A 26,299-nucleotide genomic window follows, 5' to 3' on the forward strand; every position below is an offset into this window, starting at 1 on the left:
GCATAGTGCCTGACACAGTAGGCACTTGATAAATGCATAGTGCCTGACACAGTAGGCACTTGATAAATACTTATTGACATATTCACCTAATTTTATCCTTCAAAAAGTTGAGGAATCAACATGGGGAAAATAATTTCTGGATCCAATTCCTAGTGACAGAGAAGACCTTGTGACTGGGGTTAGAAATGGTGAGGACTTTGATGGAAGTGATGGCACCCTCCTAAAGTTTGTGGTAGAGAAAAAAAAGGAATCTAGGTATTATCTGACATATGCCTTAGATTTGAGGAAGTGAGATTTCAAAAGATTCAAAGACATGCCAGGCAGGATTCCATGGCATTCCCCATTCTACAGAGAGAGCCAGCCAAGAGGAATGGGGAATTCCTAGGAGGGAAATTGCAAAGATCCAAAGGGAAGACAGATTCCATCAAGGAGGGGAAATGGAAGTCTCCTCTAAAGAGGGTGATGTGGATGGATGCACAGGGACATCACTAACAAACTATGGTTTTTAAAATACGTATAAAAAAGATGGAAGCAAGATCAAGAACCAGAGGTGGTTATGAGTTTTGGATGGTCCCATAAAAATGTCAGGAGTACTGTTTGGGAGGATAAGCTGAAATTGGAGAAGCCAGCTGAGGAAACTATCAGAGGAAGAAGGGGTGATTGGAATGGTAATGGTGATGGGTGCCTGACAACAGAAAGTCCAGGCTGTGCGCTTAGTGTTTTGTTTCTGTTTCCTCTCATAAGGAGAATGACAGAATCAAACTGGCTAACCGAGAGGTGAAGCCTAAGATAAATAAAGAGATAATAAGAGTGCTTCTAGCTGCCATGAATGGATTCTAGTCTCTTGGCTCAGATGAACTGTGTCCTTGGGTACTGGAAGAACTGGCCATTGTGATTGTTAAGTTCCCTTCAGTGATATGTGAAAGAACCTGGAGAATAGGAGATATAAGGCAGAAGTAAAAGGGCAGAAAATAGAGTCTGCAGTCTGGTCACTGAAGGTGACTTTTATTTTTGAGATAACTCTAGTGTGGAGCATTAAAGAGATGAATGGTGAATGTCCAGAAAAGGAAGTTATGATTACAAAGAACCAGTATCAGTTTATGGAGAACCAGTCAGGTCAGACTGACCTTATGGCCTTTTTTGACAGGGCTACTAGACTGAAAAATCAAGGGAATGTTTTGGTTAAACCTATTTTAAACCTAGTTTTTAATCTAGTTAATCTAGATTTTAGCTACACAAATTTTTTTTTGAATAAGGACTTTTTTTCCATTTTTTTGTCTTTATTAATTTGTTTACTCTTAGTTTACAAGATTGAGTTCCACAATACCCTTGAGTTTCAAATTTTCTCCCCCTCCCTCTCTTCCCACCCCCCACCATGGCAGCATGCAATCAAATATAGGATCTGCAAATACTTCTACATTTGACATTAGTCAGGTTATAAAGAAGGGTTGTAATGGATAGAATGAACAATGGGAAAGAGGAAACAAAACCAAACCAGAAAAAGAAAGAGAGCAGGTAGTTTGCTTCAATCTGCATTCAAACTCTGTTCTCTCTAGTTCTTTCTCTGAATGTAGACATCTCTCTCCATCAGGAGTCTTTTAGAGTTGTCTTATAACTCTTCATTGCTGAGGAGAGTACAGTCTTTTTTTTTTTATAAGCAGTTGGGGTTAAGTAACTTGCTCAAGGTTACACGGCCAGATATTTCTGGGTGTGGTGCTAAGTATCTGAGCCCAGATTTGAGCCCCAGGTCATCCTGACTCTGGGGCCGGTACTCTTACTCACTGAGCCACCTGGCTGCCCCTAAGCAGTTGGGGTTAAGTAACTTTCTCAAGGTTACATGGCCAATTATTTTGTGTGGGTGCCAAGTATCTGAGGCCGGAACCGATCCCAGGTCTCCCAACGCCGGGGCCAGTGCTCTGTGCCACCTGGCTGCCCAAGAGTACAGTCTTTCAAAGTTGGTCGTACACAATTTTTAAAAAGTTTTTTTTTTCCTTTTTGGAGGGGGGAAGGTAGGGCAATTGGGCTTAAGTGACTTGCCCAAGTTCACACAGCTAGTTATTTGTGTTAAGTGTCTGAGGCTGGATTTGAACTCAGGTCCTCCTGACTCCAGGGCCGGTGCTCTATTCACAGCTGCCCCACAGCTACACAGTTTTTGTGGGGAAATATGGAAAGATGTAGAGCAGACAGTAGCAGAATGAGATTGATTCAGAATGTTTTGAATGACTGGACTCTTGAGTATTCATTAATAGTTCCATGTCAGCTCATCAAGAAGTCTCCAGGAGAGTGCCACCAGGATCTGTACTGCACCCTACACTGTTAAACATTTGTGTCAGTGACTTGAATAAAGGTACAGATGACATAATTATCAGATAGTCAGGTGACAGAAAGCTGACTAGATTAGCTAACATCTGGGATAACAAAGTCAGGATCCAGAAGAACTTAATTGTCAGGAACATTGGGCTTAATCGAATTAGATGAAGTTCAGGAAAGGTAAATGTCTTACACTTGAGCAAAAAAACCAGACTTCATAAATATAAAATTGGAGTTGTAGATAGCAGTTTGTCTGAAAAAGAGCTGGGGGTTTTAGGGATTGCAGGTTCAGTATGAGTTAGTAGTAGTATGATGTGGCATCAGAAAAGCTAATGAATGCAACCTTGAGCCACAGAAGAGAGGCATAACTTGTAGTCAGGTCCCTTCCAGCCCTAAATCTGTGATCTTGTGAAGAGCAGCGATGGTCCCTCAGTCTTGCGCCCTGGTCAGACTGCATCTGGAGCATCATGTTCTGTTTGGGGTGCCACATTTACAGCCGAGGAGTGTCTAGAGGAGGGCAGGACAGCCAAGATGGAGGAGTGATTGGTGTCCGTGGCACATGAAGTTCGGCTGAAGACCCAGACAACATTGGGCTCTGTGGACATGAGACCTAGGGATCAGTTCAGTCCCTGAAAACAGAACCAATAACAGGGAGTGTAAGTTGCAAAAAGCTAAATATAGACTTGATATCAGGAAAAACTTGCTAACAATGAGAGCTATTTAAAAGTAGAATGGGCTTCCAAACGGGCCATAGGATTGTAGTCTGTAGCTGGAACAGACCTTATACCATCTGGTCCAACCCTTTGCATTTATAGTTGAAGAAACAGGCCCATAAAGGTTAAGTGACTTGCTCAAGGTCACATGGGTAATTAGTGACAGGTTGGATTTGACTTCAGCTTCTCTGAGTTGGTTTGGTTATTGTTTCTATTGATGCTGGGAGCACTAGGAAGTTTTAAGCTGTGTCTGTGGTCCTAAGAGCCAAATTGACTGGGCAAGGGGAGCTGTAGGGGAGTGAGAAGAATGCAGTCTGAATATACAGCAAAAACAAAAACAAAAAACCTAAAAACTGCATATAGGTTTAGTTTTAGTTGTGTATGCATTTATATATTTCTTTAAATATTGCTCTAAATGTCGTTCTTGTTCAGTCGTTTTCCATCATGTTGGACTCTTGTTACTCCATAAGGGATTTTCTTGGCAAAGATACTGGAATGGTTTGAGATTTCCTTCTCCAGTACATTTTACAGATGAAGAAACTGAGGCAAGTAGGGTTAAGTGACTTGCCCAGGGTCACATAGCTACTAAACCAGATTTGAACTCAGAAAGAGGAGTCTTCTGACTCCAAGTCCAACACTGTATCCACTGTACCACCTAACTGCCCTCACCCCCTCTCCCCACTGACATGCCTTATTTAAATATAATAGTTAATAATGATATTTTGCTAGCATGTCTTTTCAGTCAGCTTGTGCATCATGGGTACTAGTGTATCTGGGTTCTGCTCCACATCTCTCCCAGCTCTCTGGTTTATTTGTGGCTTTAGAATAGAGCATATTGGTTCCTGCCTCTAGATAGATGCACTTGGTTCCTGGAAACTTGGGATTTATGACTCTATGAAATTTAACATTTACTTTAAGAAGAAAGTGTCAGAAGTCTATGTTTCTCTCCTATTCCAACAGGACAACCCCTACCAAAAACATCGAAGTTGCTGTTTCTGAGTTCATAGGATGGAGGGAAATTCCAGTATGTCATATTTGTTCTTTACTTTTCTCACATATCAGTCTGTTATATTTTAGTAGAGAATTTTCAGTTCTTGCTTGTATTAATAAATTTTATAGCTTTATATTGCTGACTTTATCTATACTTAACCTTTTTGTGAATTCATCCATTCTAGTTTACAAAGGAATATGAGCATGAAGCCTGTATAACTCATGGCCTTGGTGAGCTCAGTCTCACAAAGAAATGATTCTAATGATTTGCCCAGAGCCATTGAAAGCATCAAGAGTATTAGTGTGTACACATAAGCTACATTTAATTTTTTTAAAGGGTATGATGTCAGTGAGCTTGACTCAGTTCACTAAACCAAAAACAATTTGGGCATCCAACTCCCTAATACTTAGTGCTATAGTCTCACTCAGCATATGGAGAATATTCTCAGTGAAGAGGAAGAATTCTGAGAATCTGATGATTAAAATTCCTTAGGGTTCCTATTGAGGATCAATAGCCAGAGGGCTCAATCCCAAATTTGTGTGATTTGAGGCTTTGCACTCAAAGATGTGTGATTTAAGACTGATTGTACCAAAATAACCAATAGGATTCATTCTATTTAACAGTGTTTAAATGTGTTCTATTTTTTTCTGCCCAAGCTCCATTCTTCTTTGCTATACCATGAATATATATTATTCACAATCTCAACTTTAAAGTTCACAAAGGACTTTCCATACAACAACTTTCTGAGTTAGATGGTACAAATATTATTACTCTCACTTTCTAGATGAAGAAGACTCAGGTTAACTGCTGTGCCCAAAGTCACATAAGTTTCTAAGCTAGGATTTGACTCCTCACTCCATATCTAGCTATACCACACATGTTCTAGAAAATGTAATTAATACATTTGAAAGCTGTTTTTCATGCTGATAGTTTTTTTAAAAAATTTTTCTATTTATTTATTTATTTTTAGTTTTCAGCATTCATTTCCATAAGATATTGAGTTACAGATTTTTCTCCCTGTCTTTCCCCTACCCCCCATCCCATATAGCTAGCCTACTGAATACTTTCCACAATCTCTTCTCTCTATCCTCCCCCATCCCCATCCCTAAATTTTTAGTAAAGCTAGATGGATTTCTATACCCTGGTGCCTATATATCTTATTTCCCAGTTGCATATAAAAAACAAAACAAAACATTTTTTTTTAATACACATTTGTTTTTAAAGCTTTGAGTTCCAGATTTTTTCCCTTCTTCCCTCACCCACCCCCACTGGAAAGATAATTCAATATAGGTTGAACATGTGTAGTTACACAAAACATTTCCATAGTAGGTATATTGTGAAAGACTTAACTATATTTCCCTCCATCCTATCCCGCCCCTCACTTATTCTATTTTCTCCTTTGACCCTGTCCCTTTTCAAAAGTGTTTGCTCCTAACTACCCTCTCCCCCAATCTGCCCTCCCTTCTATCATCCCCACTCTTATCCCCTTCCCCCCTATTTTTCTGTAGGGTAAGGTACCCAATTGAGTGTGTATGCTATACCCTCCTTAAGCCAAATTCAATGAGAATAAGGTTGTCCCATTCCGTTTTACCTACCTGCTCTTCCCCTCCATTGTAACAGTGTTCTCTTGCCTCTTTTATATGAGACAATTTGCCCTAATCTATCTTTCCCTTTCTCCTTCTCCCAATATATTCCTCTCTTACCTCTTAATTTTATTTTTTAGATATCCCTTCATATTCAACCCATCCTGTGCCCTCTATGTATACATGTATACACATATACAAACACTCATATATTTATATACACATACGCCCTCCTATGCATACATATATATGTATGTATACGTATATACATGTATATTCTCTTCAACTATCTTCATATTGACAAAAGTCTCATGCATTACAATTATCGTTTTTCCATGTAGGAATGTAAATAGTTCAACTTTAATGAGTTCCTTATGTTTTCTTTTTCCTGTTTACCTTCTCATACTTCTCTTGCTTCTTGTATTTGAAAGTCAAATTTTCTCTTTAGCTCTGGTTTTTTCATCAAGAATGCCTGAAAGTCCTCTATTTCATTGAATGACCATATTTTCCTCTGAAGCATTATGCTCAGTTTTGCTGGGTAGGTGATTCTTGGTTTTAATCCTAGCTCCTTTGACTTCCAGAATATCATATTCCAAGCCCTTCGATCCTTTAACGTAGATCTTGTGTTATCCTGATTGTGTTTCCACAATGGTAAAATTGTTCCTTTCTGGCTGCTTGTAATATTTTGCCCTTGACCTGGGAACTCTGGAATTTGGCTATGATATTCCTAGGAGTTTTCTTTTGGAGATCTTTTTCAAGAGTTGATTGGTGAATTCTTTCAATTTCTATTTTGCCCTCTGGTTCTAGAATATCAGGGTAATTTTGCTTGATAATTTCTTGCAAGATGGTGTCTAGGCTCTTTTTAAAATTACCTCTCCTGGATCTACTTTCCAGGTCAGTGCTTTTTCCAATGAGATATTTCACATTGCCTTCTATTCTTTCATTTGTTTGGATGTGTTTTATAGCATTCTTGATTTCTCATAAAGTCATTAGCTTCCAGTTGCTCCAATCTAATTTTGAAGGAATTATTCTCTTTAGTGAGTTTTTGAAATTCCTTTTCCATCTGGCAAATTGGGCCTTTTAAGGCATTCTTCTCATTGGCTTTTTGGGCCTCTTGCCATTTGAGTTAGTCTATTTTTTTAAGGTGTTATTTTTTTCAGTCAGGTTGTTGACTCTCATTTCATAATTTTCTTGCCTTGTTCTCATTTCTCTTCCCAGTTTTTCCTCCACTTCTCTTACTTATTTTCAAAATTCTTGTTGAGTTCCTCCATGGTCTGTAACCAGTTCATATTTTTCTTGGGAGCTTTTGATGCAGGAGTTCTGACTTCATTGTCTTCTTCCTGCTCCATGCTTTGATCCTTTTTGTCCCTGAAAAAGAAATCTGTGGTAGGATTGTGTTTCTTCTTCTTGCTCATGTTGCCAGTCAATTACTTGATTTTTGAACTCTTTGCCATGGTAGAACTCTGCTTTCAGAATGGAGAGAGCTTTGTCCCAAATTTCTGGGGTCTTCTCAGCTTCCAGATTAATTAGGAGGGTGCCCTCTCTGCAGCCCCTACAGGCTCTGGCACCTGGCCACACATCCACCCAAGACCGTGATCCAGATCCAAGCAGGTCAAAGCAAGAGTTATTACCCTCTGAATGGTTGCTTGGTCCCTGTACAATCTGCCGGCCAAGAGCTCCTGAGGCAGCCACTTGGGGTCTGCTCTGCTGCTTCTTGCCCTGGAGGCAGGGGCTGGACCAGGCTCTTCCTTCCACCCTTGTTCCAACAGAGCTCCACACTTACTTTGTCTTTGGCGTTTATGGGTTGAGAAGTCTGGAAACCACCACAGCTGCTGGTGCTTCACTCTCCTGAAGTCTGCTCAGGCTGCTGCTGGTCAGGGCTGCCCTGGGGCCAAAACTTCCTGGGGTGGGGGAGACTGGGCTCAGCTCCTAGCTCAGTGTGATAGACCCTTCCTGCCAGCCTGCTAGGTCGCTTTCAGTGGGAGATTTGTTTCTTTCTGTCACTTCGTGGGTTCTGTAGCTCTAAAATTTGTTTAGAATAAATTTTTAGATGTTTTGGAGAAGGTGGAAGCTGGAGCCATGGGGAAATCCTGTTTCTACTCAGCCATCTTGGCTCTGTCCAGCTATGCTGATAGTATTAAGATTAATTTTAGTCATAAAAATTGTAATGGTACTTTAGTTATTTTATTTATAGCCAATTTATTTTTTTTTATTTATTTTTTTAAAGCAATTGGGGTTAGGTAATTTGCTCAAGGTTACATGGCCAGTTATTTCTGGGAGTGGTGCTAAGTATCTGAGCCCGGATTTGATCCAGGTCATCCCAACACTGGAGCTGGTGCTCTTACTCTCTGAGCCACCTGGCCACCCCTAAGCAATTGGGGTTAAGTAACTTGCTCAAGGTTACACAGCCAGGTGTTTCTGGGTGGGTGCTAAGTGTCTGAGCCCAGATTCGATCCCCAGGTCATGCCGACACTGGGGCCGGTGCTCTTACTCGCTGTGCTACCTGGCTGCCCCTATAGCCAATTTAAAGCTAATTAAAACATATTTGTGAAGTTATTAGAAGATCAAACACCTTAAAAAATATGGGGACTCTTTTTGCTGTGCCTTTAGATTAATTTCCTTCACCTAAAACAAAATGCTGAGTGACAAAAGACTCATAATATGTTTACATTCTGGATATTGTGCTTTGGGGAAATGTGTGGTATGTATGTGTATAAATATATGGACTCTTATCTGTAAAATGTGGTCATTGATGTAGGTGATCTCTGATGGCATCCCTTGTTCTACTATGTGATCCTATTCCCTATTTCAGATACAGAAACATATATATATATATGTATGTATGTATATATGTATGTGTGTGTGTGTGTATAACATAACCCAGTGTGGTATTATTCACATGAAGCCTTCTCTTTGCAGTTCACTCCCTTCAACTCTGCTGTTTCCCTACCCCCAATTATAAAGTACTATAAAGTACAATGTAAATATTTTATTGTTAAAATTATTATTATAAAACGATAGATCATAAAAATTGTGTTCTACTCAGGCCTTGACTCATAGCTCAATAAAAATAATAAATCGGAGGAGCTCTGAATATATCCTGTATCTCAGTGACCTGAACCGTGTTTGGTTCACAATGATGGTGCTACATAGATTTCTCCACTTTGCCATGAAGATGCTTGACTTTGTGCCATGGCTCTGGAGCAGGGGTGTCTTTTGGACTCCTTTGGCAGTCTGGGTAAATAAGAACCCCCTCACAAAATGTTATTAAATAATTGAAGGAAATGATAAGTTTTACTTAGAGATTAGTGAAAAGAAAATTGGACTCACTTGAAGTGAGGAGAAGGAAGAAGTGCAGCTCCTTCACAACCCAAAGGGAAGCCCAACAGCTGTGCCTTGGGCTCCTGACAGGACCTTAGCAGATAATTACTTAATATCTACAATTCAAAAGCTATACACACACAGCCAGTACCATCTTAGTTTTGGTAGCATTTGGTATGTCCCTGTACTCCTATGTCCATGTCAAGGGAGAAAGGGAAATAGGGAAGAGGCTGCCCTCCTGAACTTTTCTGTGCCATTTTCATTGACTTTGCAAAAAAGAAATCAGAGCTGCCCAAACCCACACAAAGAGTCTATCAGATGTCTGAAATGGTATTTGAAACATGTACACAGGAGCTGTTTAGAACACACTGGCTCACTGTTACTGCTGCTGTGCTTTCTTTCTGGCCGGGGAGCATCTGCACAGTCCTTATTTCCTGTTTGTTTGTCTTTCCTGATCTGAAGCCAAAACTTTTGGCTGCTTGGCTATATAAGTTATATGCTAAATTTTTAATAAAAATTCAGGTTGTTCTATATACCAAGGTTGGTTTATATTTCATAAATAATAGGTATAAAAAATGTCCTTTTTATTGTAAGCCCAATGGAGGAAGGATGGTGCTGTGAGACAGAAAATCTGTCTTTGAATCCTGTCTCTGCCACTGAGTTAGTGCCTATGTCACCTGGGAAGAGTCCCTTTGTGTCTTGGGACCTCAGCTTCCTCTTCTACAAGATAAGGGCTTTAAATAAGATTGTTTCTGAGCTCACCATTCCAGCTCTAAATCTGTGATACTTCTTACTTTAAAAAAATTATGAAAAAAATGTTTCCAACTTTTTATTTGCAAAAACCGAGTATTACTTTTTCCTGTAGTGTGGTGTTAATAGTATTTGGACTGGGAGTCGGGAAATCTGGACTCTAATCTTGGCTGTGTCACTAACTCACTGTGTGATCTTAGGTGAGTTGCTTTTGCTCTCAGTTTTCCCATTTGTAAAATGTGGTAAGAGTCTATGATTCTACTACATATTCCAGACACATATACACATACATGTACATTTGGAATATATGTGTGCGTATATACACATATAAACATCCATGATAACTTACTAAAATAAAAATAACAAGTATATTCAGATGATCCAGAATGTTGAGGGTTCTGAGGAAGAAAAGAGCTTTTCCCCAGGAAATTGAATTTGAAAAGTGATCAAACCAATTCTAGAAAAGAAGGGAATAAATTATAGCACCTACTATGTGTCAGGCACTGTGCTAAATGGTTTACAGTTATTATCTCATTTGATCTTTAAAACCACCCCGTGTGATAGATGCTATAATTTACCCCATTTTACAGTTGAGGAAACTGAGGTGGACAGAAGTTAAGTGACTTGCCCAGGGTTACAAAGCTACTAAGTATCTGGGATTAGATTTGAACTCTGCTCTTCCTGACTTTAGACATTGCCCTCTATTCACTATGCCACCTAGCTGCCTAGCTCCACTTAGCTGCTAAGAAGCTATGGCTTTGGGAAAGTGTGCTGATTTTAAATGGAAGAGAATTATGAGTTTTTAATTAGACTTTGGAATTTGCTTGATGGTCAGCATAATAATCACTGTATTTTGCAACACCTGAAATTTCTAAATTTTTTCTGGAAGTGTCCCTGTAAATTTTTACTTATAATGAAAAGTAAATTGTAACATGGCATTGAAGAAAGAAACAGAAAAATGCTTCTTAAGCATAGGCTCTGCTTGAAATATCCCAGTAAATCCAACTTCGTTTTACCTTTTCAATCTTAAAATTCCAATTTTTCAAAAAACTTTGCATTTCATCAGTAGGTTAAATTCTCCATGACCTGCACTTAAATTGTTAGTTTGTACATTTGTACATAATTTAGCTTGAAGAGATTATTTCTCCTTCTTACTGTGTGGTGACTGCTGCCATCTATCCTCTGTTCTTGAACTAGAGACCTGGTATTAATTCCCCCCATCTCTTTAATTTTTCTTAGAGGGACTCTCCTAAAACTCACAGATTCTTCCTTCTTTTCTTCCTCTTCCTCTACTTTCCCACTTTCCCTCCCTCCCCTTGAGGTTCTGTTAGAACTACAGATCTCCTCTCTCTTTCAGCCCTCTGTTAAGCCGTTTTGAACAAACAAACCTTATGGTCAAATCCAGAACAGTCACTGAAGGATTTAACTTACTGCTCCCTGAATTTTCTTCTCTCTCCTACTCCCTTCTCCTTCTTATCCTCAGTCAGTCCTCCTTGCCCATTTTTGCTACAGCTTTTATTCTCTCAGAGACCTCTGGAGGAATGCTGGCAAATCCCTTCAGAAGAATGTTTCCAGGCTGATTTCCATTTCGGCTTTTGCCCATATACTATTAATTTGGAGAAGGGTGATGCTCTTCCCAGCTCGAACTGCCTTCAGAGCAAAGGTGTTGGTGACCTAGGAGCTCTTCTTTCATAGATTTCCCCTCTAAGTTGAAAACTATTAAGGAAATTTTCCTCTGCCTTGATTAATCTTTATTATGTAAAATTTAGCTTTCTTTTCATACTTTTGATGTGAGGAAGGGACCTTTAAGGTGTGGCTGACTGTCCAGTTTTCTTGTCTCCCCTCCACTCTCACTCTGCCCAATGATTTTCTACACCCAATCCTTTTTACCTACCTAAGTCCCACTGTGTGGATGGACTTTCACATCTTTCTGTGGATCTAGTGTAAATAAAAATTTTTAATATTTTTGGACTCCTGCCTGTGAGTGCTGTCAGTGGTGGCTCCTGAGTCTACCAGGGGAATTCACATCCTTCTAGGAGTCATTAACTCCATAATCCCAGACAAGCTGGGTATTATATTACCTTCTTGCAATAAGAGGAATTGGTGGAAGGCTCCTTCTAAAAGGTTACTTTAGACATTATGCTTCTTCGGGGTGGGGGGGGGGAAGGAGGGGAGCTTAACCTCGCTATAGAGCTGTCTCTGACAATTTTCTTATAGAATGTTTTCACTTGAGGAACATTGTGTTATTTTCTCAGCTGTGGTTGATCCATTGGATCAGTGCTGGAATTTCCTGAGACTCAGACAAATCACTCATGAATATGACTTAGAAAAGGAATGACAAGTTCTCAGCATCTGAGTTGGGAAGAGGTATATATCTAAAATTCATACCTCCATACCTATAATTATAATAACTTAGCATGTCTCAGACCAAGCTTCAACAGAAGCTTCCCTCTTCTCTGGCAGAATACCTTTCCTCCCTCTTCCTACCCACCATTCCCTTTCATGAAAAGAAAGCCAGTTGAGACCCATAATCCTGCAGAAACAGTCTGCTTTTCACTCTTTTGGAGGATCTTTCTGTTGTTGGCACCATGAGCGAGAGGAGAGAGGGATAGCCCTTCTCTCACTGCTGTGGCATAGGGAATAACAATAGAAGAATTTCTCCTCTAGAGACTGGGATTGTAGTAGAGTGAGAGATGTCCTTGGCATTTTGAAGCCTAAATTGGAAATTGGGATCCATTTTCCCATAGGAAGAAAAAAAAAAGGAAATCTGAACTTTGCATTGTCTGTCTTGCAAAACACTCTTCTTATCTCCACCTCAGTCTTATTCTTTCAAGGTGCAGTTCAAGTGCCATTTTCTGCATGAAACCTCTCCTGATCTTCCTAGTTCTTGGTGTTTCATCTCTCAGACTGCCTTGTACTTAACTACTTTGTCTATATTAGTACTTTTTCACTTTTCTTTTAAGTTGTATAGATATATGTACTTGTCTTTCTCATTACAGTGTAATTGGGAGTTGGGGAGTAGGGAGAAGGGATTCTTTCATTCTTTGTACTTGTGTCCCCAGTGCTTGGCACATAGTACCTGTAGATTGACTGATCAATATAAAGTTTAATTGATGATTTTGTTTTATATTATGTTCTTACCTCAGTGAACCTTCCCTTTGTAACAAAGAAAAACAGCTAAGCAAAACTGACCTACCCAGCTTTGTAACTTTATCTGATAGTTGACAGTTACTGCAACATTCTGCTCCAATGTTCCCCTGTTTTTTAAACGAAAGAAGGGAAATGTATCTCTTCATCCCTTTTTCAGGGCCAAGATTGGTTAGTAGTAATACCAGTAGTACTACTATTAGTATTAGTACTACTACTAGTACCACTGCTACTACTACTACTGCTTGCTGCTTAACCAGGGTGAATGAGTCTAGGCCAGAATCTCTCTTGGTTCCCTTAAGAACATTTCTAAAATACCTAGGTCCATCAAGGTTTGAGATAATATTCTATATCTGGAGATCCCTAGAGATCAGAAAGATATAGAAGGAAACCCATAGTTTATATTACTTTTAATAATATTATGTAATAATAGCTAGTGTTTATATAGTGCTTTAAGATTTTCAAAGTACTCTCTTTGTACAGGTGTGTATATATATATATATATATATATATACATATATGTATGTATAGCATGTATGTATATTCTTGTTTGATCATCACAACAACCTGTAAGATAGGTACTATTATTATCCCTATTTTATAGATGAGGAAACTGAGGCTAGGAGAAGCTAAATGACTTGTTGCCCCCCTCCCCCCATTCCCAGCCATAATTCCCAAATGCATAACTGGCAAATGTCTGAGCCATTATTTGAACTCAGGTCTTCCTTATTCCAATTCCATCACTTTATCTACTATACCACCTAATTGCCTCCTACAGCATTTGTCTTCATTTTAGTGGGTTTTTTCTACTTAAACTATATAGTCATTGCATATATTGCTTACCTGGTTCTACTTACTTTATTCCACATCAGTTTACATAAGTTTTCCCATGTTTCTCTGAATTCCTCATATTTGTCTTTTATAGAACAATAATATGCCATTACATTCACATTAATTTATTTAGCTATTCTCCAATTGATGAACATCGATTTTGTTTCTAGCTTTTTCCTACTGTAGGAAATGCTGCTACAAATATTTTGGTATATAGGGCATCTTTCTTTGTCTTTGGCTTTCTCTTAATGCTTCAGTTCAACTAAATTATTATTTTTAAAATTTTTTTCTCACATGTAAATAAAAATTTTTAACATTTTTTAATGTTGAGTTCCATATTTTCTCCCTTCCTCCATTACCTTCCTCCTCCTTAAAAAAACAAGCAATTTGATATAGACTACATATATGCAGTCTTGCAAAACATTATTATATTAGCCATGTGGCAAAAGAAAACACTAAGAAAACTAAGAATAATGAAGCAAATTTAAAAAAATATGCTTCAATCTGCATTCAGGCTTCATCAGCTCTTTTTCTGGGGCTGGATAGCTTTTTTAATCACAAGTCCTTTGGAATTGTCTTGGATCACTGTATTGCTGAGAATAGCTAAGTCCTGCACAGTTGATCATTGCTGTTACAGTGTATACAGTGTTTTCCTGGTTCTGTTCACTTCACTTTGCATTAGTTCATGTAAGTCTTCTCAGGTTTTTCTGAAAGTATCCTGCTTGTCATTTCTTATGGCACAATAGTATTCCATCACAATCATATACCACAACTTGTTCAGCCATACCCCGAATGATGAGTATTTTCTCAATTTCTAATTCTTTGCCACTACAAAAAGATCAACTAAATTAAATTGGCTTTTGTTTTGAAGCCTGATTTCTCATTTTCTTTACAAAGATGTATTCTGCATTCCAGAGAACTCACTTAGAAATTAATTTGGGGGTATAACCTGTTTAAGAAAGAGACTGCCTATATTGAGTTCTCACTATGCCTTGGTTCCTGGTCTCAAATTCACAGTTTAGGTGATGAAAGACCAGACAAACCACATGAAACAACACAAGATGCTAATCAAGTACTAAATTGTGTTTTTAAGATTCTAAATGTTGTAATAAATTAATATACACAAATGAGTGAACTCCGTATGTACAAGTGCTGACCCACTTACCAGAGCAGGTTCCCAGGCATAGATGGTCCATTATATTTGTGAGTGTTTACATGAAAGGAGAACAAGAAGTCTCTTAGTCCTTTTTCTCAGCTGCCAATGAGGAATGTCATGTTGTGGTCCAAAGCAGAGTATCAAACATGCTCTAATACTCCCTTGTTGTTGTTCATTTGTGTCCTGCTCTTTGTGACCCTGTGGACCAACTGACCATGGGGTTTTCTTGGCAAAGATACTGGAGTGGTTTGCAAATTCGTTCTCTAGTTTTGTGCAGATAGGAGTTAATTGACTTGCCCAAGGCAACACTTCCTAGTGATGTCCAAACCGGTTTAAAATATAATTGGGAAATATTTAACAAAATAAATAAAAATGCAGTAAAACAGAGATAACATTATAGTTTAAAACTAAGTCAATATGTAGCCCCCAGGGATCTTTATGTACAGACTAGTGGCCCCTATTCCTATTTGAGTTTGACACCACTAACGTGGTGTCAAATACTTCACTACAATACTTTAACTATATAGTGATTGAGGCTTTGACTATGAGCTTCCTTTATCCCTAGGTTTTTCCAGAGAAAGAATATCATCTGATATTTTCCTGAACCTAGGTGTTTTAGAGATACTCCTTTCCTGAGGACAGTACACTATCAGATATTATGGGCTAGACTCATTCACCCTGGTCTCTTGAGTTCTGATAAGGGAAAGGTATTAAAATTAAGAACTGTGCTTTGTCAGTTCTCCTTCCATGGGGAGTGGTGGTGGGGGGGGGGGGAGTGAGGAAGATTGAAGTGACCGAGGTTTGTTCTTGGATACAGAAGAAGGGTTCTGATCATAAGCCCTTAGCCCATATATCATTTCCCTGGTAGATCCTCAAGAAGTCAGTTAGCATCATTATGAACCTTTTTGGGAGGGTTTACCTGTATTTACAGCATGAAGAACTCAGCTAGCTATGGTTCCCATCCCTAACCCAAAGATTTTACTATTCTTCTGTGTACTCATATTTGCTGCTCTTCTCCTTCTTCAAGGATTTCACTGTCAGCTGTCCTAACCAGTTCCCTCAGGACCCAACTTGTCAATATTTGAGAAGTCTGACCTTGTCAATCCTGGGGCATCTGCCACCACCACAGTTCTCATTCTCAACATTTCCAGTGGGGAAAGGAGAGTGGATGTGTGTTCCTTGCCCCTACAGTGATTTCAGACTGCTGTTGGCATGTTTTTTTCTATCTCTTCCTCTCTGTCCCTCAGTTCATGGGGATAAAATCATTGCAAAGACCATTGCACAGTTTTTCTGTAAGGTGATCTTTCGATTCCTTATCCATCACAATATCATCTTCCTTAGCTTGTTCTTCACTTTCAGCCTCACTCCTTACCTTTTATTCCCAACTTCATTTGAACTGTAGGGATAAAAATAACTGTTACCATATCTTGGGTATCCTTAGGATGATCTGCTGCCAGTACACAAACAAGTTCTGTGATAGCTGCAAAGCAGTCTTTTGTGCATCCATTTTTTGGTTTACTTGTCCTGTATTGAAATAGTAAGCTACATCATTAAAATCAGTTGGTCAGAGTTACATGGAGTTGACTTTGGGTTCACCTTAAGAAAGAACTTTAATTGTGTGGGTATGGGTATGTAGATTAAATAACTTCTAAGCTGTGTCAACTCTAGATTCTTTGAGCTCTCTGGCAAGTAGAACTGTCTGTTGGAACACTTCGCTCTTTGAGTAGGGGCTGGGTGACCATCTTTGAGGGATACTGAAGAGATTCCTATACTGCAGGGGAAGTTGGATTAAGGGGTATCTAGGATTTTTCCAAGTTGGAAGAATCTCTTACTCAGTGGCTTTGCTCTTATTGGGACTAATTTGAGTGGGGAAAGTCCCATTTCAACTACAGCTTCAGGGAAAGCTTCTGAGCTGAGAAGGACAAAGTCAGTGATGTGGACTTCCCTCAACATCTGGTGGATCAAGTTTTTTATCTAAGCACCAGAAGGTAATAACATTTTGATTGGTCTCCTACAAGGTCAGTGTTCCCCCTTCCCATGTTTGGTCCAGATACATCACCTGTTATTAACATTCAATGTGTAATCCATTCCAAGAGAGGGAGTTAGTGTATTTATGATAACCCCATTTCCTTGAATGTGAGGATGGAGAGCTCCTAGGATCATAAATTTACAGCTGGAAGAGACCATAGAGGCCAGTGAGTCCTGACACTTTCATTTCATGGATGCGGAAAGTGAGGCACAAAGAAGTTAAGTAACCTGGTGTCATCCAACTAAGAAGTAACTGCAGTAAGATTTTAAACCAGATCTTGCCTCCTTCTTGAGTCCAGTACCCTGTCTGCTGTACTCATAGAGTCCTGTCTTCCATATCAGGGTGTTTCGTTATAGTATGGGCGCAAAGGAGGCATTGGACTGGGAACTTGGGCATTTTCCTGACTTTTCTTTTGTAGTAGACTATGATTATTATCATGGTTGTTGCTGTCCTGTTAACCAGCTCATGTTAGTTTTCTTGAGGCTTGGGAAGCTGAGGTTGTCCCTTCAGGAGCGGCATTAGGGAGTGCCCATGTCCATCATAATGGAAATAACCTGCAAGCCAGCCAAAAGCAGCTCTTTTCAGAGATAGTTCTGTTGTCATTGGACATCTAGTGTTTTCATGTTCAAAGAAATGGAGCCTCAGGTAAGTAACTTCATCTTCCTTGTCCACTGAGAGTTATGCCTCCAGGTCACTGTATGGATCAGTTGAAAAAAAGAAAACTAGCTTCCTGCCCCAAATGATCCAATTTGTCCATGGATACTAGCTCAAGAAGAGTGGAACAGAATTGCATAGTCTTGTGAAAGATAAGTCAAAGTTTACAACTCCCCTCTTATTCATCCCCTAAAGAATGAGAGTAGTGGCATCATAGGATAAGAATGATGCCATGGCATGGTGCTTGCTCCATGCACCTGGCTTCTGTTCTTCATGAAAGGCATAGATCTAGCCTATGGTTTTTTGTTAATAATGTTCATATCTCTGGGGTTGTATAGTTTTTCTTATTATCTGCAGTGGTTTGAACTAACCTGAGCTAAAAAGATGAAACATTTAAGTCAGCAATTTCATGCTTGGAAGTGGGGCTCCGGTTTCAGGTATTCCATAGTCCTTCACTCAGTTCTAACAGCTTCAAGGTACTTGACCAGGTCTTCTGGGCATAATTAGTGAAAAAGTGACTAAGTCTTTGATGTTTGGGTGTGGTCTTTAGTTATATAGAGGGAGATTTCTATAGTATGTAACTGACATCTTTGCAAAAAACAAACATTGGAATGCCTTGGTGGTGGTGGTTCATTTAAAACATTATATATGTTCTTCCATGCAGGACACAGCTTAGGCTATGGCTTTGTGAATTACGTGACTGCAAAAGATGCCGAAAGAGCAATAAACACACTGAATGGCCTGAGACTCCAGTCAAAAACCATTAAGGTAAAGAGGTTTTATTACAACTTCCCTTCATTCAGCAGAGTGGTATTGAATGCTGCCACTATAAAAAGTGTACCAATGACCCATCAACTTCCTAGTGTGTTAGATGCCTTAGTGTGTAATTAAAAGAGATTCTCTTCAGAACTTTGGTATTTCAGAAGAATATGTTTTATCTCTATTCTTTTTATATTTGAGAAATTAATGGAATTATATTCCTGGTGGTTGAAACTAAAAATCAAAGAAAAGGATGGTTTCCCGAAGTTCCTATAACATTGTATCATACAAATTCTAGATTTGGAGCATATTAATAAGACTCTGTTACCCCACAGAGAAACATTCTGCTAGCTTTCAAAACCATCCAAGACATGATAATATGCCAGATATTGTTTCTTAGACCTCTTTTTGCAGTAGCCATAATCACAGTAGTAAATTAAAAAAAAAAATACTGCAGAAAGGACCTCAAGAAGTCATTGAATTCAAGGCCATTCCCTACTCACATGAAAGCTTCTTGAGGGCAGAGATTATATAGTAGGGAGGGAGCAAGCAGTTATTCATTACTTGCTATGTACCAGGCACTGTACTAAGCATTTTACAGATGTTATTTGATTCTCACGATAGCCTTGTGAGGCAGGTGGTATTATTATTTACAGATGAAGAAACTGAGATGGACAAAAGTTAAGTGACTTGCTCAAGATCACACAACTAGTAAGTGTCTGAGGCCATATTTGAACTTAAGTCTTCCTGACTCCATACCCAGCACTCTAACCACTTAGCTGCCTCAGGTATCCCCAACTCTGCTTGGCACATATGAAGTGACAATTAATTTGTGTTTGATTTTAGTTGATGAATTGTCAATCCTAGGCTTCTGTCTCACATTTAACTCACTTTTGTTCTTTTTTTCTTGTTCCCACTTCTATATCCTTTCATGTTCTTTTCCCCTTTACATACCTCATAAGACTTTGATTAGGTTTCATGATTATCCATCTGACTCATCATAGATTAATATTTACAAACTGTTTACCTTTAAATTGAATAAAAATAAAGCAAAAGAAGGTGTGTGTGTGTGTGTGTGTGTGTGTGTGTGTGTGTGTGTGTGTGTGTATGTGTATGGGGGGCAAGGGGGTAGGGTGGAGGCTGGGCCTGGAGTCAGAAAGACTTGAGTTCAGATCTGGTCTCAGACACTAATAGCTGTGTTACCCTAGGCAAGTCACTTCACTTCTGTTTCCCTTAATCCACTGGAGAAAGAAATTTATTGACAATGTAGGCATGCTGTGGTCCACGAGGTCACAAAGATACACACACACACACACACACACACACAGAGACATATATATATTTTTTGAGGGGGAGCAGACTTGGCTAACTAACTTTCTGGCATTACTTTCAGGAAGCAACAACACAGGAAACAAACTCCTGGTATCATGGCAACTAATAGCAGGCCTCCTAGAACTGAGGCATTGTAAGGAACTCTCAATCTGGGTCAGTCCACGGCACTAAGGATGGTGAAAACCCTCAGTGACAGCCATCTCTGCTCCCCCTCAAAAAATATATATATGTCTCTGTGTGTGTGTGTGTGTGTGTGTGTGTGTATCTTTGTGACCTCGTGGACCACAGCATGCCTACATTGTCAATAAATTTCTTTCTCCAGTGGATTAAGGGAAACAGAAGTGAAGTGACTTGCCTAGGGTAACACAGCTATTAGTGTCTGAGACCAGATCTGAACTCAAGTCTTTCTGACTCCAGGCCCAGCCTCCACCCTACCCCCTTGCCCCCCATACACATACACACACACACACACACACACACACACACACACACAGACATATATATATTTTTTGAGGGGGAGCAGAGATGGCTGTCACTGAGGGTTTTCACCATCCTTAGTGCCGTGGACTGACCCAGATTGAGAGTTCCTTACAATGCCTCAGTTCTAGGAGGCCTGCTATTAGTTGCCATGATACCAGGAGTTTGTTTCCTGTGTTGTTGCTTCCTGAAAGTAATGCCAGAAAGTTAGTTAGCCAAGTCTGCTGAGCCCTTACCGATATCTTGATTAGGTGCAAATAAAGTCCTGGTCTGAATTTTATATCTTGTAGCTCCAGCCTACCCTTCCAGGCTTATTACATGTCCTTCCTCTTCATACCATTTACATTCCAGCCAGACTTCCGAATTTCCTTTCTTTTGACCTGTTTCCTACTTTCTTTTCTGTGTACAGGCTGTCCTTGGTACCTAAAACAAGCGTCCTCATCTCAGTCTCTTAGAATCCTTGACTTTCTTCAAGGCTCAACTTAAGCCTTGTCCTATGGGAAATCTTTTTGATGCTTCTACTTGTTAGTGCTCTATTTTTCCTTTAGTTATCTTGTATGTACTTACCTGTATAAATGTTGTGTCCTCCTGAACTCTAGGGTAGAGAGGCTTTTTAGGATCTTTATCTTGGCATTCCCAGTTCATTGCACAGTGCCTTGCACATGGAAGTTGCTTTATAAGTGCTGATGAATTGTGCCAGCCCACTGGTCCCTGGCCCTGACCATGCCTCTTAGATTTGGCAGTTGACCAGTGTGAACTTGCTAGGAATCCCAGAATGGGCAGCCCCAAAAGTCAGGGTTCTTTGAGATGGGCCAGGCTCTGCATGTCTGCCTCCTGAATACTGCTTCTGAATTCTGTCATAGTGACTCCTGGGGCCTCGAGCTCTGGCCTTCACTGAAATGAAGTGTCTTGATAATTTTTCCTGGTAACCGATCTTATAGACAGAACTTTGTGTTCAGGGCTGCTGAATTTGTTAAATATCAGCTAGCTAGCCCCTGTCCAGGGTAACTTAGGTACCAGAGTAGTAGGGAGGGAATGATAGGGATGAAGGTGGCTTGCTGGAGGTTCCCATCATCCTGATATTTCTTATGTTTCCATGTTTATAAATCATCTTTTACATAGTGATCATTCAGCATAGATTACAAGGCATGAAAATGATTTCATGTTATCCTTTGGTTTACAAAAATGTGCTTTGAGGTGTTATTCTTTTATGATTTATCAGCTCAGAGTTGACAGGTTCCTTTGTTTTTGTTTTGTTGTTTATTTTTACCTGGATTCATGTAATAGCAGTAGGACTTCTTGAAATAACTGCCCTAGGTTATTGTTTGTCATTTGTTTCCAAAGAAGACCAATAACATCACGGTATCATCTTGACTTGTACACGAATTGGATTTTAGTGAGGCAGAGTTGCATGAAGTCATTGGCCTTACTCTCTCTTTCAGAGACGTTAAAGTCCAGTGTCAAAACAAAGGTCAGGACAAGTCTCGATGGCCTGGGATACAGTGGATAACCTTAGTATCTTCAATGTCTTACCAAGTTCTCTAAGGGCCCCACAGCGCCTGCTTCAGCTGTCTTCATGGCTCTTGGAACAAATTGTTCTCATCTACCCATTTTGCTAGGGAAAGTCTTTACATGCTTGGGGTAAACATCTCCTAACTCATTGATGGATTGGAGACCCTTCAGTTATCCTTAACCTGGTTTGGCCTCTGTTAAAATAGTTTACTGGGATGTGGCTACCATGTATGCTACAGCTTATTGGAGCCACAAATGAGAGTTGAATGCCAGGTAGACACCAAAGATGGATGAGCAGCCCTGAAGAGTGCTCAGCAAGCCTTCATCAGAGGTGCAAGTCCTTCTTGAACACTGTATACCTCCCTGCCCTAGGTTAGGATTTGGTTTATGGCCAAAGAAGAGAATAAAACTAACTGAGCCACATATTGTAGGTCCACCTTCGTTAATATAGTGACCTGGTCTACCAGTCCTAGATCAATAAGCAGTGCTATAACCCTTCCCAATCCCAATCACTAGCCAGTGTCTCTCTTTTTTTACCCACTTCCCTGACTGTGTGATCTATGCATGTCGTCTTCTGTTTCTCCTTTATCAATCCCTTCTTAACTTATTACAGACTGACTTCCAAACCCACTGCTCTACAGGAATTTCCTCCTGAAAGGTCACTGATTATGTCCTTCTTGTCAAATCCAGTGGTCATTTCTCAGTAACCTTTAGTTTCTGTGATGCTGCATTTTTCCCATTCTCCTAGCTCAGGCTAATTCTTTGTTTCCTTTGCTGCCTCTTCTTGTTCTTGACCCCTAAATGAGAGGGTAACCCTTTAAAGCTCTTCTTTCCAGACTTCTACCCTTGTTCACCTTGAGGTCATTCATTCTCATGACTTAAACTCTCTGCAAATAATTCCCAAGCTTAAATCTTTCCTTTGTTTTCAACTGCCTACCAAATATTTCCATTTTAATATTCTTTCATCCATCAACTCAATTCCAAAATGACCAAGACTGAATTTCAAATGAACTAACTTCCCTCCAAAATTATTTTTCTTATCAAATATCATTTCTATTAAAAGTACCACTGTTTTTCCAGTTTCCCAGGCTAGATCCACTTGCTTTTATCCTGAATATTTTGCACGTCATCAAACCCTTTTATCTCTTCTTTCAGAATACCCAAAAAAAAAACCCCAGAATATTTCTTGTGTGTTCTTTTTTCTCCATTCCCACTCGTGGATTTGTTTCTTGAACAAACATTTATTAAGTACCTACTCTGTGTAGTGATGGGGGAGATACTACCCTAGTTCAGACTTTAATCCCTTCACTTTGGGATTATCATAACAGCCTCTTAATGTGTCTTTTTGCCTGTGTTCTCTTCCCTTCTCTAGGCTGTCCATTGTACCATTGCCACATTCATCTTCCTTTCTTTTTCTCTCAGTTTCCTTTTTCTCACCCAGGTATCATGGTCATTTTTCTTCCTCTGTGCCTTTGCTGAGGCCCTTCTCTACCATATGCTCCCCATTCCCTTTAACACCCCCCCATACCACACAGATGCACACACAAGATATACATGCACATATCCCCCCCTGCATAAACGGATGTGCACATACACAAACATCACATGCATACACATGCCACACATACACAAATACCACACATGTACACAGTGCATGCCTATGTACATACCATGCAATACATGTAGACACATCCATGTACATATTGCATGCCACGCAGTGCACACACACCACATATACATATACAAATGTACATGCCATATACATTCACACACACATACATACCTGCACCCATCTTGATCATGGGGTCGTAGAATTAGTCAGAAGGACCGTTAGAAATTAATAGTTAATCCCCTTTTCTTTACAGATGAAGACATAATAGAAACTTCTCTTTCTCTTTCCCTTCCAATATTAAAACTGTTCCTTTAAGGTCCAACTCAAGCTCTGTCTTCTCCTTTTTCTCTAATCCATATTTCTGAATTCCTGTTATATTAATATCAGTAGTACACATTTTAACATTAGTTAATCAGTCTTCAGCAGACACATGCTATGTGCAGTATGTGTAATTTTACTTTGTAGTCAGATTGTAAATATCTTACCGTGTTTCCCCGATAATAAGGCACTGTCTTATTTTTTTGGACAGAAAAACACCAGAGGGCTTATTTTCAGGGGAGGGCTTATTTTAATGAACATTGACAGCAATTTTAATAAACAGGTAAATGTGAACAAAAAAATGTACCTTTATTCAATAAGCAAATCACTGGGGAAAAACAGGGTGATGCGCTCACTGCTGCAGCTCTGATTTGATGCAGCTCGGAGCGCGGCGTGCGTTTCACCAGGTGGGGGGAGACGGTGCATACAGAGGGTACCGTAATGTAGTGTGTAGTGCAGGGGATCACCTTCACTACAGTAGCAATCTCAATAGGGCTTATTTTCGGGGGAGGGCTTATTTTAGAGGAATCTTACACAGTAAAGGAAGGGCTTATTTTCGGGATAGGTCTTATTATCGGGGAAACACTATAGAATTGTATGCCTCTTATCACTTTAACTGGTTTGGGCAAGAACTGTTTGTACCCTTCAGTGTTAGGCATGTTAAGTACCTGATAAATGCTTAATGAATCAAATGATGTAACCCCAGGCTCTCAAAGCCAACAGCTTCCTGGCTTTGATAAGTCTACCAGGTTGGAGGCCTGAAGATGTATTGTACATCAGCTACCTGAGGATTGGTTAGCTGAGTGCAGAGGCTTATTACAAAAAAGGTGGCTGGTGGGTGATGGATTTTTCACCCACAGCACACTTATGAAATGAGGAGAGTGGATATCTGCATCAGTGGAATAAGTGTCTATCCTGATTAATACCCTTTTCTTAGAAATTATCTAAGGTGTTGATGTAGAGTAGTCATAATTTCTGTGGGTTTATCCATCACTATGTTCTAGAGCGACTCTCCAGGAAGATCCTAACATTAGAATGACTCACAAAGAGAGAGATGGTAGAATCTTCTTTTGTGGAAGCACTTAAAGCTAAGCTAGACAACCATCTCTCCAGGTTAGCTTAGATGCAGTCCTTTCTAGACAGTGATGCCCTGGGTGATTGGGATAAAGGGGACTTACCATGGTTTTTATATTTTTTTAAAACATGTTTTCTGGGAAACATCAGATTAAAGTATAATATAAAGAGTTCAATTTTTTTTTTTTAGTTGAGGAGATGTGACCTTTTTTATGCCATTCCATATTGAGGGTGAGATTTTATTTCCCACTTTAATTCCTTGTTCTTCCTTGTCTTTTCCCTTTGTTCTTTTTCATTTCTGTCCCTGGAAGTACCTCCAGCTAATAAGTCCATTCCTATTTTTCTCTCAGCATTACACTCTCTGCATATCAGTTTTTCTTTAGAAGAATCTTATGATTTCATCAGTGGGGAGGGAGAGGGGGGTTATTCCTTGTGGGAAAAGTACCCTGGAGATTAAATGTGGGTTAAAGGTTTTTCTGTAAATTAGTCTTAGAGAACTGCTTGGGGCACTGAGGAGTTAAGTGAGGTCAGAAAGCTAGCTGAGTCAGAGTGCAGTGTTTTGAAACCAGTTCTTGACTCCAAAGTAGCCCCCTTTGTTCACTAGACTAGTCTAGACTCTCTCAATCCAGAATGCTTTGTGAACTTTGAAATGCTGGAGAAATGGCAGCTTTTGCTATTGTTGTTATTACTTATTTTCCTCATTGATTTTTCAATACATAACACTGCTTGGTATGTTCAATAGCCAATTGTGGTTTCCAGTTTCTCTCAGGGATTTCTCTGGTGATTCCATGAGTCTCACATCTTTTGGGTACCTATTTCCTGTTATTTCATATAGAGCGGTTCTATTTTGGCCTTGCAAATCGAGATTTCTGTATAGAAAGTATTGCCCCTGTATTTATTAGTAGATGGCACATGTATGTTGTCATGTTGCTGTGGCTTATTCCAAGCTTAAATTACTCCTCTTACTCTGAAAACATTTTTTTTTGGGTACATAATTGAGGATTACTAATTCCCTGCACCTTGATTCTTCTTTATCCTACTCTTTCCTTCTTGCTCTGGGCTCTTTCCATATTCCCCCTCCTTTCAGCTTTTGGGAGAACTTTTAGATAGTGCTCTTTGCTGAATCTCTACCTACCCTGCTCACCTATCCACTGAGCCCAGAATAACAGCTGGACCTGGCACCAAGAGAGTGGAGGATGTGATGACCACTTTTTAAATTCTTCTATGTCTGCTCCTAGAGTGAAATCATGAACTGGTTGGTGTAAAGCCAAGCATTAGCAGCTTTCCAGAAGAATGCTACTGTGAACAGCTTTAAAGGTTCTGATTGCACGGTATAGTGAACACTCCATTTATTCCATAACAGATCAGAGCAAAACATTCACAGTAAATCAAGGTACAGCATTCGAAATGTTACAGCTTATCACAGAAAATCAAAATACAGCATTCACAACAACTTATCACAGAAAATGGCCACATAGTTTTCACCACAGTGGTCACAAAGAACAATCATTTAGTAACTCAGTCATTCAGTCATCTCAATCATTCAGTCATCCTTAAGGAGGTAAGGTGGTTTGCCTCCTTAAGGAACACAAATACAATAGTCAAAGTTTTCCACCCATGAGGCACACCAAGTTACAAATCAGTTACTATTTAATCATCATCATTCACTATTCAATCATCAGAAAATACACAAGTCCTCCACCCCTAGGTCATTAGTAAATTATAATCTT

General features: G+C 39.5%; 2 protein-coding genes across 6 annotated transcripts in view; both read left to right on the top strand.

Moving 5' to 3' along the window:
* Nucleotides 1-26,299, top strand: part of TIMM44 (translocase of inner mitochondrial membrane 44) — a 207,252-nt gene that overhangs the window by 102,288 nt on the left and 78,665 nt on the right. The gene's annotated exons all lie outside the window — the stretch shown is intronic.
* The window catches only part of ELAVL1 (ELAV like RNA binding protein 1), an 85,073-nt gene that overhangs the window by 35,365 nt on the left and 23,409 nt on the right, over nucleotides 1-26,299 (top strand). For all 5 annotated transcript variants that reach the window (XM_069099332.1, XM_069099166.1, XM_069099300.1 and 2 more), the window contains one exon: nucleotides 18,150-18,253. In XM_069099332.1, the coding sequence (XP_068955433.1) occupies nucleotides 18,150-18,253 (104 nt within the window). The remainder of the gene's footprint in view (nucleotides 1-18,149; nucleotides 18,254-26,299) is intronic.

This window comes from Petaurus breviceps, unplaced genomic scaffold (assembly GCF_028583685.1).
Source record: "Petaurus breviceps papuanus isolate PSGF00001 unplaced genomic scaffold, PetGlider_PUasm1.0 103, whole genome shotgun sequence".
NCBI classification, from domain to species: Eukaryota; Metazoa; Chordata; class Mammalia; order Diprotodontia; family Petauridae; genus Petaurus; species Petaurus breviceps.